General features: G+C 35.1%; 1 protein-coding gene across 1 annotated transcript in view; it reads right to left on the bottom strand.

Moving 5' to 3' along the window:
- Nucleotides 1-18,231, bottom strand: part of Gycalpha99B (guanylate cyclase 1 soluble subunit alpha 2) — a 28,260-nt gene that overhangs the window by 5,374 nt on the left and 4,655 nt on the right. The window contains exons 2-10 of the mRNA XM_065303178.1: nucleotides 12,364-12,449; nucleotides 9,751-9,833; nucleotides 9,149-9,512; nucleotides 8,587-8,917; nucleotides 6,205-6,384; nucleotides 3,191-3,329; nucleotides 2,672-2,838; nucleotides 1,546-1,689; nucleotides 98-252 (exon numbers count right to left, since the gene is read on the bottom strand). Of these exons, the coding sequence (XP_065159250.1) occupies nucleotides 98-252; nucleotides 1,546-1,689; nucleotides 2,672-2,838; nucleotides 3,191-3,329; nucleotides 6,205-6,384; nucleotides 8,587-8,917; nucleotides 9,149-9,512; nucleotides 9,751-9,833; nucleotides 12,364-12,449 (1,649 nt within the window). The remainder of the gene's footprint in view (nucleotides 1-97; nucleotides 253-1,545; nucleotides 1,690-2,671; nucleotides 2,839-3,190; nucleotides 3,330-6,204; nucleotides 6,385-8,586; nucleotides 8,918-9,148; nucleotides 9,513-9,750; nucleotides 9,834-12,363; nucleotides 12,450-18,231) is intronic.

Genomic DNA, 18,231 nt, shown 5'->3' on the forward strand with positions numbered 1-18,231 from the left:
GTAATAAAAATCAGCGCCGGGACGCAGAATTTAAACTTTTATTCACTCGCCTCGAGAAGAGAATTTTACGACGGACAATTCAGGCATTTATACTCACATGTGCGTCGTGGGGCTGACGTTGATTTTAAGCGGTTCGCTGCCCGACTCGAATTTGTTCGCGACTGTGACGTTGTGGCCAAACATGCAATATCTCGGCATCAACACACCCACCACTCCGGCTTGCACTGTGCCAGTGTGTAAACCAATTCGCATCTGTAACATAAAAATAAAAACTATTATATAAATCAATGTTTTAGTGTTTGTATTTTCATTATAAAATATTATATTTATTTTAACACGTAATTGTATATTGTGGAGGCGCTGGTCAACGTAAAAATGCTTTTTAATTTATTTTTGTTTATTTTATAATGATAACTTGTTAATAGTGAGTGAAAATATGTGTAAGCCAACTAAATATGTAACCCGATGTCAGTAATCGTTAGCAAACATTTTAATTGAAGTCACCCGCTTTAATTACATTTCCCGGCCAGTTATTCCCGGCTGCATAACGTTTGTTTCGGCAATACCCTAATGAAATAGAAACCAAAAATGAGAGAAAAAATGCGCACGCAACACATTACCGATTGTCTCTGTCCCCTGTGGCCGCCATTTTTGAAATATTTCGTACCGTGGTTGGATGCAGCGCAAGCGAGCTTCGAATGCTTTTCATATTTAAATTTTCATCACTGCCCGAGTTCGCCGAAGCGGACATATTGTGCTCGCTATCGGCCAGCGCAGCCTCTCGCCGCGTGCAACCATCTGACGATCTGCTTTGTAATCTCTTGCATGCTTGGATGCGCAAGATTTATTTTCATATTAAAACAAGTAAAGTTGTGATTTTTCTTTTAGAATGAATTTAGCGTGCATAATAGGTGGATTTTTATAGTAAATGGTTAATTATGCAAAAACTATAAGGGTTAAAGACGTAATCGTTCCAAAAATAGATTTTGTGTAAAATTTTACATTTAATTATGTAAATATTGTGTTATGCAAATTTTTTGACTAATAGTTATTAATAATTAAAATGAAATTTCGAAAAAATTCAAAGCCTATTTAAAAATGCTATTAATTATGCATTAGTATATGATTTTAATAAAATTTATTTGTTTATTGATTCAGAATTTAATTTTTATCTGATTTTTATAAAAACCATGACCAAATATTAAATAGTTTTTGCATAATTAACGAATAACTACAAAAACACTATTTTCTTTCATTGCACCGATAAAAACAGCAAAATATCATGATGGTTTTTAATATCCATTGTTATATTAAAATATTTTGCTAAAGTAAAGTAAAGTTCTCAAAATTATCTTGACTATGACAGAGTGAGGATGATTAATGACGTTTTTTTTGTATGTTTGCTCCTTGCGCCCCGAGTTCTGGCGAGCGCCACTCAGGTGAGCGGGTTTTTTGAGTCTTGGCGTGATTAAACCTCTCGAGCTGTTCTTCGTTTTTTAGATTCACTCGCCGCAAGTAATAATAATAAATCATGACAGGGCTCACTCTTATCGGCTGTCCGTCGTGCGTCTGGTGCAATTTACACGTGTCTATCATGCGCAGCGCCATCCAGGCGATCTGTTGAGCGTGCGTCGTCGACTCCTTGTGAAGTCCACCAGCTACACAGTATGCGTCACCGATGGTTTCCACCTGCAAATAGAAGATAACAAGATTTTACACATGTTTAGTATGATTTATGAAAAAAAAATTTGTTTTGCAATAATTTCAATAATTTTTTTATAGTTTTCTTTAATTTTTAGATAAATTTACAAACCAAAAATGATTTTTAATACATGATCTTATTATTTGTATTATTATTCATCTACTTACAAAAAATTATAACTGTAGCATTTGTAGTTTTTGAGTTACAGCAATTTTTTAAATACTTTTTTTTTTGATTTTCTTTGCAATTCATCCAAAAAGCAAGAAAATAATATTGATTGTTCTTGTAACCCGTCCTTTATCTTCCTAAAAGTTTTTTTGCTAACTTAGCAGGAATAAAAGACACGATAAAGGCGCGTTGACCAATTCACCCCGTCGTAAACCACGAGTAATTACAGACAAATGTTCAGTGTCTAAAACGTGCTTTCTTAAAGCACAATTTTTTTATTCTTTTTCAATACTTTTTACTTTTCCTCATTCAATTGGCAACCACTAGCGTAATAATAAACATAATGAAACGCAAACACTGCACATTAATTAAAAGCCCAACTCTCAAAACATCAAAACGCAAATAATCGACACTAATTTGCGTTTACGATCGGCAGCGAACATGCAATGCTCGTTATGAAAATATTAATGTTTTGAAAAGTATTGCATTGTTTGCATTCTACGCTATTTACCAAGCGTATTTATTCGCAGCCTGTCTTAATTAAATTTAACTTCAATATCCTTTTAGTTTTACGCGGCGCGTACGCGTGTGAAATTAATTAATTAAAAACTTCGCAACAACTTCTCAGCCATTTCCACCGGCTAATTGTTAAGTTTACGGAAGTAAACAAACCGTACGTTGGATTAATTAAAATATTAAGTAAACAAAGTTATTATTGATATTATGATTATATTTTTGATTGATGGTCTGTTTCTGGTCGAGGGGGAGATAATAATGACCTCTAAAGAATGATGAACGAACCTTATAGACGTCCAGCTGTCCGCAGTAGATGTCGAATTGATTGTACAGCTCCTGAAGCATATTGATCACCATCATCGGTGTTGCCGTCGAACAAATGGACGTAAAGCCGACTATATCACTGAAAAGCATTGTTACATCTTCATGGGTCTTAGCTTCGATTGTTTCTCCTGAAAAAATAGAATTACAAGTAAAATGATTGCAAAATGTCAGAAAATATGACATGTATAGCCTTAAAATTAATATTTTATGTTTATATGAGTATGTTGATAATGTTGGTTAATTTCGTATGCTATTCAAAGCCGTGATTGATTTCTACTGAATTTCAACGATCTGAATAATCAGACATGACCACAACTCTACAACTCCACATGCTTGAATAGTCACGGCTTTCCGAGTATGGCGGAATAATCAATTTCAATTACAATCTAAGTGACGCAACCCACATTGCATCAGCCGGCTTCATATTGTGAATTTAAAGCAAATAAACGCGTCGAAAATCGCGTTAAAATTAGATTTTACCCAGCCACAAGCGTTTGGCGATGTCGGGCGGGAAGATGAGATGCAGAAGACTGACGTTCTTCTCTCGCTCCTTGTCAACGGCACGGTTACCTTCCTCGATGGAGGATTTTAGTTTATCCATGCGTCTTCGTAGACCATCCTGCAAACGATTAATCACTATGAATTAATGTTCAATATTACACGCACTGACGTATATTATAAGTATTCAATCAAAGATTATAGGTTAGAAGCTACTAAAATGACAACTATTGATAGATATTGAGGTTATGTAGTATATAACGTGTTGCAGAGTATAAAATAAGTTGAAAATAGAGCAAATGTTATTAAGAAGACGAATTACGTTGGTTTTTTCTAGTTTTTGTCGTTAAAATTTACGAACTAACTCGGAGTTTACTTTAAAAGCTTTAGAAAGGGATGAGTAAAAAAGTTTCCCCAAACAGATTACCACCAAACACACAAATCTCCTCCTGAGAGTAACCCCGGAGTAAAAATACAAAGTGAGACGTTTAAAACGGCGAAAATTAAAGTGAAAACAAACGTATTCGGCGTATTATCCAGCACAGATGCGCTTGACGGGTTTGCGCGCACTTTAAACCCACTTGCACCCCGAAAAGAGAGAATAAAAAAGTAGCCGCGAATTGCCGACAACAGTGTGTGGGATTATCCGAAATTTATTGGACGCAGCAGGTTGTGAAAATCGCGCATTTTTCTACAATTCTCAATTTGTTAATACGCTTCTCGTTGGCCGACATGTTTTCCATCTAGCTGAGAATATCACGTGTGTGTGCATATAGCTTCCACGACGAAATTGCGAACGAGAGACACGTCGTGAGCGGATTTTCCAGCGACGTGTTGTTACAGATAAAATGCACGCACGCGGCTGGAACATGCCATTAACACACTCCTGCCGGTTGCCTGCCGCCCCCTTACTGAGAAGGGCGTATATTGCGCGTGTATATTATTGCCTACCTTTCAACACTCGCGCACACACGTTGATGGGAAGTTGTACGATAAAAAGATTCGACGGGTGGAAGCAACAGCGCACGGCGGCGGCCATTGTCGAGATAAAGCACGCCGCAACGAAAATGAGACGTCTTGACAACGCAATGGGATGTAATTCGAGGGAATGAACGGAATGAACGCAATCATTGCGCCGAAAATTCGGCAATCATCATAATAATGCCGTATATCTCACTTTCAACGCCCATTCAACAGATGGCGCAGTTTCCCCAAAACATAACCTTACATTTAATCTATATAACCTAAAAATAAATTTCAAAGTTTTATTTAGTTTACTGGCGTTCACATTATGTCGGCGCAGGCTGTTAAAACGATTTATAATGACAAACGACAAACGACAAACATTAAAGTGCACTTTCTTTAATGTTGTTTCGTTTTATAGTCAAATCGAAATATTCAAGTTGATATACGTGCTTATATAATAGCATTGACGGATAATTTAATTTAAGTTGAGGGCAGGTGAAGTTACCCGGCCATAAATCATTTGTGGGATATTTCACTCTTTGCGTTATCTCTTAACAGACCTGCGGGTACGGGTACGATGTAGATATAATAAAGTCAAGTATATTGACTGTAAAAATTTCATTCTGTGCAGTTTTTTAAATTAAAAAATTTAAAAATATTTTTTAATATAAAACTATAATTATTCACTAGTGAATAATAATGAATATCTATATTATAAGTTATAAATAATTAAATTTCATGTGTAAAATTTTCTAGGTTCAATATGCCGGGGGCTTACAGTTTCGTCCTTGTTCCGGTAACTTTACTTTCCTTTCCCGGTCGTGAAACTGAAACTGTTGCTGTTCGTTGGACCATGAACATGCATCACGCCCAGTAAACGACATTATAATTTACTGATGATACCACGCAGCAATACGTTAGCCATATTATGGCACTGCGGGCGTACACAATTTGAGCATTCGCAAACTGCATCCGGTTGGAACATAACCTCACTACCTTTGTTTGCCCGAATGATAATCTTTTATTTAACGCACACACGGTATATGTGGGCAGAGTACAAGTACGAATAAAGTTTAATTGTTAACACCGCACAGGTACATAGCAGGGACTAGTTGTGGGCATGTGCGGGTTTTGCATAATCGCCGAAAGTTTTAGCGAGCATCGGCGTAATTAGCGCCATCGGGATCAGTTATTCCCGCCTCGGATGTGCTAATAATGGTTCAACTCGGGATTAAAACGAAGAATTACTAATTATGTATGTTTAAATAAAAAAACGACAATGCTTTGAGTTGTGGTGCAAGTACCGAACGTATTTTTCAGCACAATTTTTTTTACTTGCCACAACATAAATTTAAATTATAAAGAAAAAACTGTAGGCTCTCAAAAAGATGAGTAATTTATCACGCCAAAGGGCGGGAGTCAAGAGGACAATTACGAATTAATGTCCGAAAAGCTTTTTGAGCGCGCGCGGAGAACTTTGCATGCGCGCAGATAAAACCTCTTTGCTTTGGGAACGCGGCCAACTGGCCAGGACGAAATACGTGAGCCTCATAACGTGCTGTATACTGATTAGATTGAGCCCGGATCTGTAATTGACGCGTGACAAATTTCCAAAGTGATGAATACCAAGAAAAAACTCAAAAAAACGTTAAATATGGTAATCGTATCATTGATAAATTATTTATTATTTATTCCAGTTGTGTTGTTGCAAAATTACCAAATTCAAACATATTAATCCAATTATCTGAGATGAAATGGTTTGGGCGTTGATTTATGATGATATTTTGGTATGTAATACGAAATAAAATTCGGCGATTTTTTTCTCTTCTTTGTTTTGTTTTTGTTCCACTTCGGGGTTGCGAACCGCGGGGAAAAACAAGATGAGAATAATAGTATGACCGCCGTTTGTGGCTGGTAAACAGATTAATGGCATTCTAAAAGTGAGCATTACGTAAGTCATGAGAGATATTACCACAATTTTTGTATAATACACTCGAATAATATACATTATACACTTTATTTGTATTTACCTGCGCTCGCGCTTGTTCTCCCACGAGGATAACATCCCGAGTGGCATCGTGAAGAGGAATATCAGAGATGAAAAGTCCATTTCCAGTAAGTCCCTCCAGCCCATCCAAGAACGGCGAGCCAATGAAGAGCAACGAATCCGATTCGACACAGTAAACCATTTGCCCTTTGAGTTCCAATCCCTGCGGAGAGAAAAGTGTCTTTTAATATTGCGAATAGTTTCCTCGCATCACCCACACTGTATGTGTATACATTATTAAACCCTCATTCAGGGCCTGAATGTTAAGTATGCGTTTGAAGGGCCATAGGAAAATATCTGCTGCTTATCCGAGGGACGTTTTAATTTAATCGGAATTTGTGTGAGTCGGTGACGGTTAACATCATTGACCGACGCCTATACATTCGCAATTTTAATAAAAGCACCACGCATATACCCATATTGATTTATTCCGGACTTCAATTGCTGCCGAGTGGTATATACCGACTTCAATGTTAGTTTAGTAGTTGGTAGTTTCTGAATTTAAACTGAAGATAGCGAAACGCATCGGTTGGAATGCTGCTGAATGTGTTGCCTATATTTTTTGCTCCGGAGAGGAAGCAAACGTCGATAGATTCTAATCTTTGCTCCAATATTCGAATGCTCCGGCGACGAAAATAGTTCTGCTAAGATGGCATCGACTGATATAACTAAATTGCGACTCGTCCGAGAATTCAACACGACAGCTTGATGAGAAAATCTTCGCATGGAAATGACTATTTAATCGGGTTTTAGTAAAATGTCAAATTGAAAATGTTATGCAACACATTATACTTTTATATATATCTATGTGCAAATATATGAAACGAATAGGTTTTTTTATTGACTATCGAAAACAATAAGTTCCAAAGGTTAGCGAAGGTTGAAGGGGCGAGGTTGGTGAATTTTTGGTTTTATATTCCGACTTCCATCATACATCATCTTGTTTTCCGTGCGATCCTTCATTCCTCTCGGTTATGCGTGTCATGTTTCACAATCGCAAATAGAACTAAAGCTTCTATTCCCAAACACGACAAAGACGTTCCACGGATGAAATAAAAAATATGTTTTCACGAACACATAAAAAATTCAGCAATAAATTCAAAACAAAGCAAATAAATCCAATTAAATTTTCAGATGTTATATTCAAATGCGAATTTGAATGCTCTACAATTACGGAGAGCGGGTGAATTTAGTGCGTTGTGTAGTAATCGTAGCATAATTACCATTTAATGCTCATGGGGCGCGACCAAACGCAATTTACTACGCGTATGTGTCAAAACAAAGCATTTTATTATCAAATTTGCGTTATCTCCAGTCTTAACATTGAAATTCCCGGTTTTGACTAAGCGTTTAATCAGTGAAAGACATGACACGTTACGTTGAGGGGGAACTCGTTTGTTTGAATTTAAATAAAAATTTGCGCTCCGAGGTGAAATTACAGTGTAGCTGGGGCAATAGAGAAAATTGCCTGTAGAAATGTTTCAATGTTTCACGATTTCCAACCAATGCAATGCACGGAAATCGATTCGATTTAACTACACGAGAGAATTCTCTATCTGTGCACTCTCTGCGCAAGCACGAAATGCATTTGTATCGCATCATGAATAATTCAATATTACAAATAATTTACTGTATTATTTGCATAGGATTTAAGTACTACCTGTAACTGCATTGAATTCGTTGTATAACCTCACTAATGAACTATTTTTCTTAAGTTTTCTGGAAATTTTTACATATATTAAGAATTAATTTGTCAAAATATGTAGTTTTACTTGAATATATCCAATAATTTTATATTATACGAGTACCTACTTTACCATTTTATAAAAATTTTAGTCAACTGCGTCAATTATTAAAATTTTTATTTTTCATTTGGTGAAATTTTTTCTTCAAAACGTAGATTTAAGCTTAAAAATCAATGTTTTAGTTGAAAAATATTATTTGAATACAAGGTAAAAAACAATTTTGTGACATATCTTCACTAATGAAGTATTTTTCTTACGATTTCTTGAAAATTTTCCATATATTAGGAATTACTTAGGAAAAAATGTTGTTTTACCGAATATATCTAATAATTTTATTTTATACTTGACTATTTTATAAAAATTTTAGTCAACTGCGTTAATTATTAGAATTTTTGTTTTTAATTTGGTTGAATTTTTGCTTCAAAACATGGATTTCAGCTTAAAAATCAATGCTTCAGTTGAAAAATATTATTTGAAAACACGGTAAAAAACAATTTTGTGACATAACCTCACTAATGAACGCTTTTTCCTCTCCAATCGAAGTTTTTATGATTTTTTTTTAATATTTCACCATTCATTCAAAAAAAATGTTTTTTTATGATAATATCCAAAACATTTACCTGTCCTTGTGCATCCTGTTTCAAATCACGTATAGCAAGGACGAAAGGAGTGTTGGCGCGTTTGAGTACATCCTCAAAGGATAAATTAATGTTCTTCGGACGATGGCACTTAAAATATGTGTGCACAGCGGTGCCGAGCGTCTTGAGTAGCCTGCCGAATAGCCGCATGAAGCCAGCGCCCAACTGCACAAGCTCCAATCGCCTGTCCATAACGAAGTGCCACGGGAACGCTTTGCAAAAGGTCGCGACGCCCATTCGTAGGTCGGGCGACGATGCGACGTCTGTTGGGGACACCACGTCCGCCTGCTTTGTGCACGGCTTGATTTTATATCTGGAATCAGAGCGCAAAACATAAACAAGCGAGCGAAAAACGCGTCCCCGATGAAAAGAAAGCAATTATTGCATGTTTTGTTACACAAGCCGAAGAGTAAACAAAAACTCTTTTCCGGTAATGGTCGTTTTATGTCTGTCCATTAATTTTATGTCAATATCACAAAAAAAACAAAACAGAGAAAAGAAATTTGTTTATATTCTTGTTAAATATTATACTTTATGCACTCACCGAAACTTTGTAGCATCGTGTTTATTTTGTGTGACGTCAATATCGACCTGGGTTGAATATAGTTTGTCTGCAAGTGCTTTAAGACTGCCAACCAACAAATATGCAACCGAGCGTTGTTCGGTGGTGAAATCCAGCTGCAGATTGTCGGCGTTGCTGGTGCACACGAAACCGGCCTCGGTTTGCTCCGTGGCGGCGTCGGCGTCTTCATCCTGATGCTGCAGCACGTCGTGGACGCCGTCTAATGTGGCGAGAAATTCGCGCAAATTGCCGCCGAGGCAGGCGAATGCTCGCTCGATGCGCCCCGTGCACGATTGCTCTATCAGCGTTTTACCTAATTTCGCCACGAAGTCTTTTTCGTCCACATCTGCAACCGCATTAAAATTCAATTAACTCGCCGTGCCCATAAATCCTTTTTGCGCGCTGAGCGTTGAGGGTAAAGGGGAAACATTTCACAAAAAAGGTTTTAGGAAAGTAAAGCTTGCATTTGAAACTCAAGGAGGTTAATTGCAGGCAAATGTATTCATTCTAAATATTTATTTAATCCAATTTTAAAGGAAGATAAAAGGAAAAACGAAATTTTTATGGTTTATTACTTAATTTACCTGGATTTTTGGTCAGTATATCATAAATGTCTTCAAGATAGGCGTAGTTCTGGCATTCGGTCACGTTTTCGGGTAAAACAGACCTGAAACAAGCAAAAAACACAATCGTAATTTAATTTTTTTTACTTCTACATCTTTTACTCAAAATGTACTCAAAAGTTATGAGGATGTGAACGTTTTTAGCCGTAAAAAATAACATCTACGTTTTATGCTCACGTTAACCACATTCGTTCTTTATTCGATTTATTATTCTTCGGTCTTATCTCAAATTCTTTCAACATTCAACAGTAAAAAATAAATTTAACCCATTTTTTTCAGCCGACACAACATTTTTCCTTTATATCTATATCTGCAGATATAATTCAGATAACAAAACAAAACATAGACATTCAAATAGATTTCTGTTTGCGAGTATTGAGTCAACAAGACTGGCGCCTCCACCAAAAAACATTTTTTTACGTTTTTTCAATCTGGAAATGACTTTGAGCGATGCCAATAATTCCCAACTTGCTTGCACAGATCAAATATTGACCAATATCCTTCCTATATCGTATATTTCCGTTGCAGTTTGTGTGCTGACTACGTTTTACTTCCGGTTTTGTGTTGGGCTTCGAAATTTACATTCATGTAATCCGTGTAAATCCATATGTCATAAATATTTTCGATATTTACATATTGAAACAAGTAATTAACAAAAATATAAATTTTTAGTATTTTCATAAAATAAAACTGTATTTACGCGAGTAATTAACCAGTATAGAAATAAATGATGGAGGCGCCGGGTTATTAAAAGAAATAAAAAAAGAAAAAAATATCCCATGGACATAAAGTATTTATAGTTGTTTTATGTCTTTTTGTGTCTGGACAAAAATAATTTTGATTATACAGGGTATAATATTAATTTTTATCTTATGTGATAATTATTAATTTATTATTAAGCTGGGGTGAATTGAAATTATCATAAATTTGTTTAATTAAAGCGGTTGCGTTTGTCGCATGGTGCCAGTCGGTTGATTTTGGCGCGTTTCCAAGAATGTAACAATCGCCCAGCAGGCGAGCTGAGGGAAACTTATTTCGCTTTCCACTTTCACGCGCGTTTTCCTGTTAGTTAACCCCTTTACGCTATTTTCTCGCTGGAGCGCGAACGTCGCTCGCTTCCACCGCCCCAGCATTGTTGCAATTAAATTCCAATTAACGAACGGGATGGCCGTTTATACCTTTTGCGGTGTGTGGTGAGCAGAGAGCAGTAAGCAGAGGTGTTTTTTGATCGAGTAATAAAACACAAAAGGCAAAATACGAGTGGAAATTTTGCAATTCTCCAACGATGTAAAGTAAAGAAATAAAGAAAAATCATAAATGCTGAGTATTGAAAATGATTTCTATGCGTTTTATTTTAAAGAAACTATTTTGCTACATCAGGGAAATACCTGAATTTTATTTGCGTGAGAAAATATGTTTTGCAGCGATAGAAATTGTTTATTGATTGAAAATTTTATGCATCGCATATGTGATGTTTAAAGTTTTAGTTTAAAATAACTTGCTATAAATGTATATCAACCAAAATATTAGTGCTCGATTAAAAATCATGTGAATTCCGTGTAGAAAATATTATTTTTATTTTAGTATATAAAATTGTGGATTTATGTAATTTGAAACTGTTATATTTGTTATATTATATTAATTATTTATTTGCTTATATGAAAAGGATTAAGTTAAATATGTTTATATTTTGTTTGTTTATTAAATCATCTACTCCTCAACATTTTCTCGCTTATCATTGCCTTAGCGTTTCTTCATGAGTCGCTTTTATCGGCTCATAAAAATTGCCATCCTCGAGCTTTTATTATCCACCATCTCGTATTATGACCATTGACCGCAAAACTTCGAACGGATTTACTTTAATTAATTACGTTTTTCCTTTTTCTTCTTCTACATCTAAAGGTCTTCTTATAAATAATTTTCTTTATTTCTTTAAAAATTTTTCTTTAATTTGAGATATTCATAGACACTTTAATTAAACTATTAATAAATAATGTGATACTGACTGTACTGTAAATTAATAAAATTTTCTCAATATTTCGATTACGATTATCCCGGAAATTAAAAAATTTAAAAAGAAACGAATTAAAAATTCTGAATTTACGTGATATTCTCAATTAGATAATTTTCTATTGTTTTATTTATTCATAATAATAAATAGTAATAAATATAAATTTAACAGATATTCTGCTTGTCAATCACAGACGTGTTTGCAGCTGACTTTAATAATGCTCTAAACGCAAACGTATTAAAATTAATAAATACGTAGAAGTGAGCGTAAAGACACTGCCTTCGGGTTATTAAAGTTCCAAAGTACTCAACTTTAAATTAAATTGGATTCGTTTCGAATGCAGGGAAATGTAGCCTGACAAATATTTTCATTGCGCGCATTATTTCAACGACATTTTATACTTCACTTTTTATTTCCTATAGGTACTTATAAAACGCGATTAATTAAAAGTTTTAAATTAAAACGACCCACACAATCGTAAATACCCAGTACATTTATGCAATATTAATGAACGTGTTCGTTATATAAACATTTTTTGCTATACTTTAGATAATATTACTTACAAACAGTCGTAGTATTGTGCATTTGCTCCCAAAACTTCTCTTTCGCTGTCCAAAAGCTCTCGCAACGCATTTTGCAAGTCTTCATTCTGAAACAAACAAAAAACATAATAAATATTTATGTTTTAAATATTTTATAACTAAAAACGTTCTTTATAAGATGTTCGTGCTTTTATCTGTAAGATAAAGCTCGTTGCTCGGTTGGAACTCATCCAAAACGGCTAAGAATTCGGCCACGTAAGCACAAGAGACTTTTTCGATTCGTTTGATGTAATTTTTCGTTTCTTTCAAGGGAATATTATGTTCAATCAAGCGAAAAAATCAAATGCAGTATTAAAAGCAATTTTAATAAATATCCATAAATTCTTACACTACACGTCAAATTTATCCTTAAGATTTAGAGCATTAATAATTTACTAAACTAAATACTCAAATTACCTCATCAATTAAACGCTTATATTGTACAACCTTAAATTACGTGTGAGAGGCAACGCATGTGTGCGCTTTAAGACATCAAATAACAAAGGTACCAAGAGCTTTCGCCTTGTACTTGTAGCTTGTATCTTGTATCTTACACGTTCATTCTACATTCTTCACTCATGAATAATATAGTAAATCAACCCGCTGACGAAAATCCGATGCCTTCCAAAATCGAAATTTTAAGATACAAATATATCTTCAAATATCTTCAATACGTAAACAGTAAATTAAAATTTTCGTACTCAATGTTCATTCACTTCATTATCAGTGCGATGACGAAGTCGATGCGAAGTTTTCGACCTTAACTTTTGCATGCAAGCAGATTGTTGCTTGAGTGCTTCTCATACACTCACTTTCTTTGCCGAACTTTGAATCTTTAACTTTTGGTATCTTCGTAGTCGTATCTTGTATGCTTGCTTCCATTAGTTGAGTCACTTTTAACTCGACTCTAACTTTCCATAATATGATTGGTAAATAAATTTATTTCTCCGAAAGAAAAGTTGAAAATTTGGCATTTCAACTAATTATTTGATTTAAAAATTCAGGATGTTTGTATATAATCTATGTTGACTTGTTAATCACGTCGTAGATTTCTTAAATCCTCTCTGTGAGGATTTCGGTGCCCACAGAGATGCCTCAATGCTGATAAACTGATAAACTGAAGCTTAACAAAAGCTAGGGCATTGTTAGAAGGATAAATGCAATCACCCTTGTTAGATTAGAGGTTATGTTGATAGTTTTAACACGTTATAACCTAAAATAATTTACGAAAATTTTATTTAAAGGTTAGATGATAGTCTGTGTAAGTTTTCACATAATTACTCGCTTGTTATCACCGAAATGCAAATTTTGCTTGAGCGTATTAACTTGCCGCTGTTGGTAAACTAAAACATTGGGATTACAGGACTTTGAGTGTCTTGGAATTAGTTTAATCAAATTTTGTAGATGCGCTCCACGTGCCGCGGAAATAAAGACGCCATCGTCCTGCAGAAGATGAGAGAAGCTCTTCAGCAAACATGCAGCCAACCAGCGCAAACTTCAAACGCGAACATGTTATATGCAAACAAACGCGAATGCGTGGTAAATTACATTCATTACGTCATGTACGGTGAATATAATTACGGTAAATATTAATATTAATATCTGAGACATTAAAACAAACAAAATTTTAAGTGGTTTTTTATAGGTTATGTGAATGTGAATGAAATTCGCATGCGCTGTAGGCGAATAAACTAACCATCGATGCATAAAGTTTACGAACGCAGGGAATTCCGTGAATTTTTCTTTCCGACATATCGCATATCCATATCGACGTTGGAAATGTTTCCGGAAGGTGGGCTTGAGCTGTCGAGAATTCGAGCACGGTCCAATTGCGCTGCGCGCATCCATCTGCATTTTATAAAGGAATCCTTTGCGGCTGTCTCGTCCTTCCGACGACAATGAATATTCAATGCTATGCAAATATAAGTCGGATGAATGCAAAGCGTGCCAAACGCCCTGCATCTAGGCTCTGGCTCAACTCGAAGCACCACCTCATAGGAAAGCTATAAAAGATGCTTGTCAACCCGAGGGGATGAATTTTATCTCTTCCAATAAGTACACTGGACTTTAACGTTTCTAATTACATTTCGTGGCAGTTTTATTATAATATCTTATGATATGCAACCCAAATTGCATTTTACATACGTGTAGTATATATGGATATATAATAGTAGGTTATGTAAGGTAAGAAAATTTAATTATTAATATTAATGAACGAGCTTTCAGTTCAAAGCTGTGCTAACAAAACTTCTAGCACGTTTCACCTGCGCGGCGTGCTTAAAGCACGATAGATGTTTATGTAATAAATTAAATTTTATATTCGATTGGAAGTTGGCAACCTGCGCGTACCGTCAACTTGAGAATGTATCAATCAGGCTGAAAGCTTTGTTTACTAATGCAATTATTAATCTGTATAAGTTGGTTGGCGCTTTCACAAGGCAGCTTTTAATTAAATGCTGAAACTATCAAAAGTTTAGCTTTACAAATTTCATAAACAATAACAAAATGTTGCAAAAAGCTTAAAAATTAACGAGTTTTCGCACAGTTTTTGACACGTGTTCTGATTTTGTAATAGATATAAATAATAGGTTATAGTTTTGGACAGTTGAAAGTTAAAAGTTGTTTCGTGCTGAAAATGTAGGCGGGAACGAGTTGAGGACATGAACTAATTACAGTTGCCCTCGTTACCGCCGCCAGCGCAATGCAAGCATGCACTTTGTGCTAACCAAGGGTAGTTAGGATACTTGTGAAACTTTACTGTAAATTGACATCTATCAAATGTATTTTACATTTCATATTATACTAAATTAATAATATACCAAGTGTATAACACAAAATAAATTTATTTAATTAGGTGGCGTTGTCGTACTGCAATATAAGTTGCCTATACTCAATTTCACATTATACAAGTCACAAAAACCTTTATAAGTTACAACTTGTGAAATATGCAACGCAACGGTTATTGTAAATTAAATATTAATTTTCCATTACTGCCTCTCTCATTTAGTTGGTAAAATAACCACAAAACCGACCGCCAATTATAGAAGCGTTTCACTCACCCTGTGGGTCTCTCTTTGTTCTAGTTTAATTAACCTTCTGCTCATTCACGCTACACTGCGCACTTCCGTGCATCTCAATTTATTGTAAATATTCATAACAACAGATTTTCAACGTGCACCACTGTTTGCAACTGATTATAATTTATATATTCTAATTATAAATATAAATTTAAATTAAAACCGGTTGCTGAACTGAATGCAAACTGCACTTGAAGAGTTTAATCTCATGCAGGATTAGAAAGTCAGCAAATGGTTAATTAATATTCTAACAAATTCCAACTTTAGTCTGCGTAATTTACGTTTGCTAATTCACGTGTCGATAAAGTAGTTTACTATCGTAAGTTGGCGTGGGTGGAGTGTGATTGTGAAAGCGGGGCGTAAAGCTGAAGAAGCGATAATTAAATTTGATTAGCTTGAAGTAATCGTAATCGTACTGGCATGATTTGCACGAGTTTTATTAGCTTGAACTGTTTTATCTTCTGCACAAACATTTTACTAATTTTTTTATATTAATTAATTTTATATTGCTAAAAATTAAAAACTAAATAAATATTGGTTTGTTCCGGTTTGCGATGTAATTTTCTTTTAAACGCTCGTAAATTTTCCACCATTATAGAAAAACTTTTTGCCAACTTTGTGAATTAAGTGAATTTTTTCCTCGTGACACACTAAAATGAAGCCATTGCGAGTCTTATGAGCTGCGTAAAGTTTTCAATGCGCATTGGGAAAAGCTCGTCTAAATGAAAATGTTTTAAATTGGAAATGACGTTTGGTGCGTCAACTTTTTGCGCGCGACGAAAAAAAAAACCGAGCAGAGTAGAGAAGAAAAAAACACTGTGGTGGAATAGAGTGAAAATTTTATGCGAGGGTCGCAGCCCAACAGTATTATTGGCCGATATTGTGAACGCGGGTCGGAAATTTATGGTCTATGGTGTGGTTATGCCCAAAAAGTTACGTTTGCCTCGACGTAAAGTAAAGTGGTGATATGTTTCGGGCATTCAAGCGAGCGTTAACTATTTATCTCGGACAATTGATATTTGTTTATGAAACAGTTATTTATTTTCACTTCTCACCTGTTTCTGACAGTTCAATTTGTATATTTAAAAACTAGTTTACCTACAATACTCATAATAAAATTTAATTTATATTTTTACCGTTAGAGTGCGTATTTAATACCTGAACCTTAATAAATTCAAGACCATTTACGTTGTTTTGCAATTGCAGACGTGAATTCCAGACGCCCATCATTGACTTGCCGAAATTCAACGTTGTCATTAAACAGAAACGTCGAGACGACCTTTACGCCTTCCGTAACATAGGGAAGAGGGTGTAGAGCGTGGGATTGTGTTTGAACACAACACGTTTGTGCCGTTCTTCCCGTTTCTACCTTTCGTAATTGACTGTGTCCGTGCGTCCACAGCGAAGAAGAGGGTTGGCATGTTTCAAAATAAACACTTCAGACTCCGACGCGTGCATCACCTACCCACTAGAACTTACAATTTGTTTGCACTAAAAATATTCGGCTTTATTCCAAAATAATTCATTATTTTGTTAGAAAAAATGCAAAAAAATTTTTTTTTGCCTTTACTCGTATATTAAGTAATAAAAGTTAAAATGATGATTAAAAGAGATTAAAGTGGAATATATGGTTATGTTGAAAGTTCCTAACCTTAAAGAATTCCTGATCAACTTTTTTAGGTGTTTTTTTTAATAGTTTAGTTTATAAACGCGTATTTTTTTATATTTTCTGAATAAAGTTTATGTTTGCGTTAGAAAATTATGAACATTTTTAGAGTTTTTGCTCGTTTCCTTGTTATATTCTTATGTTTCATAAAATTTGATAATAAAAGCAGGCAGAAGTTAATTAAATCATCCATTGTTGATTTATTGATTTTGCGGCGCAGTCTTTGTGTACATTTGCGAGCCTAAAATGTTGGTTTGTTTGTCGGGAGAGCTTTCCGAGCAGCCACACAGCTAAATTGTATCAACAAAGTTCAAAGGCTTTATCGGATTTTTAAAAAGCACAAAAAAATCATAAAAAGACGACGCATTGCATCGAAGAACATGTCGTAGTATTAAATATGTGGTTGCAAAAAAGCGCAAGAGTAAACAAACTGCGCGCGTAGTGAAAATCACCTCGAGGGATAAAAGTCGCACAACAAAGGACAAAGACGCGCTTCTTCTGGATGAATATGTGTATGTGTGTGTTTGTGGGTGTGTTTGTCAGGTAATGCCACACGACAACGACACCAACGGACAAACTTTGCGCGCTTCATACTTTTTATATTTGTTTCTTCAAGTCCGACTGAGCTCTCAAATCTCGGCGCATCGCAAAAGATTCCTCAAATGCTCTCCAACATTTGTCAACATTTTCCAGCGTGCACGCCATATCAGATTACTCTCCATTCACACTTTTTTCAGTACTCGCTTTCTTAGGGAAAGTTATCCCACACTCGAATCTGAGCTTAATCTTCATTGCGTCCACAAACTCAAACATTATTAGAACTTGCGGCTCTCAATTAAATCAGTTCGCTTTTTTTCTTTACCCTCAATGTGATGGCGTAAAAAATACAAAAAATACCGAGATTTATCTTATATCTGGAGTATTTTCTGCGTTTGAAAAAGTCTTTATGTGTTTTGCGCCGACGCCTGGCAAATAAAGACGCGAAATGCGCAAAAAACAATGATAATGGAAAAATTGACGGGCGAATAGCTAGTTTAATTAGGATAAGATCATAAATTTTAAGGTTATGTAATAAAAACATGTCTACATTGAATATTTTTCAGGTTT

Source organism: Atheta coriaria, unplaced genomic scaffold, assembly GCF_025399875.1.
Source record: "Atheta coriaria isolate IRGN ID8LTWV9N9 unplaced genomic scaffold, Caltech_Dcor_3.1 hic_scaffold_5_pilon, whole genome shotgun sequence".
Lineage (NCBI taxonomy): Eukaryota > Metazoa > Arthropoda > Insecta > Coleoptera > Staphylinidae > Dalotia > Dalotia coriaria.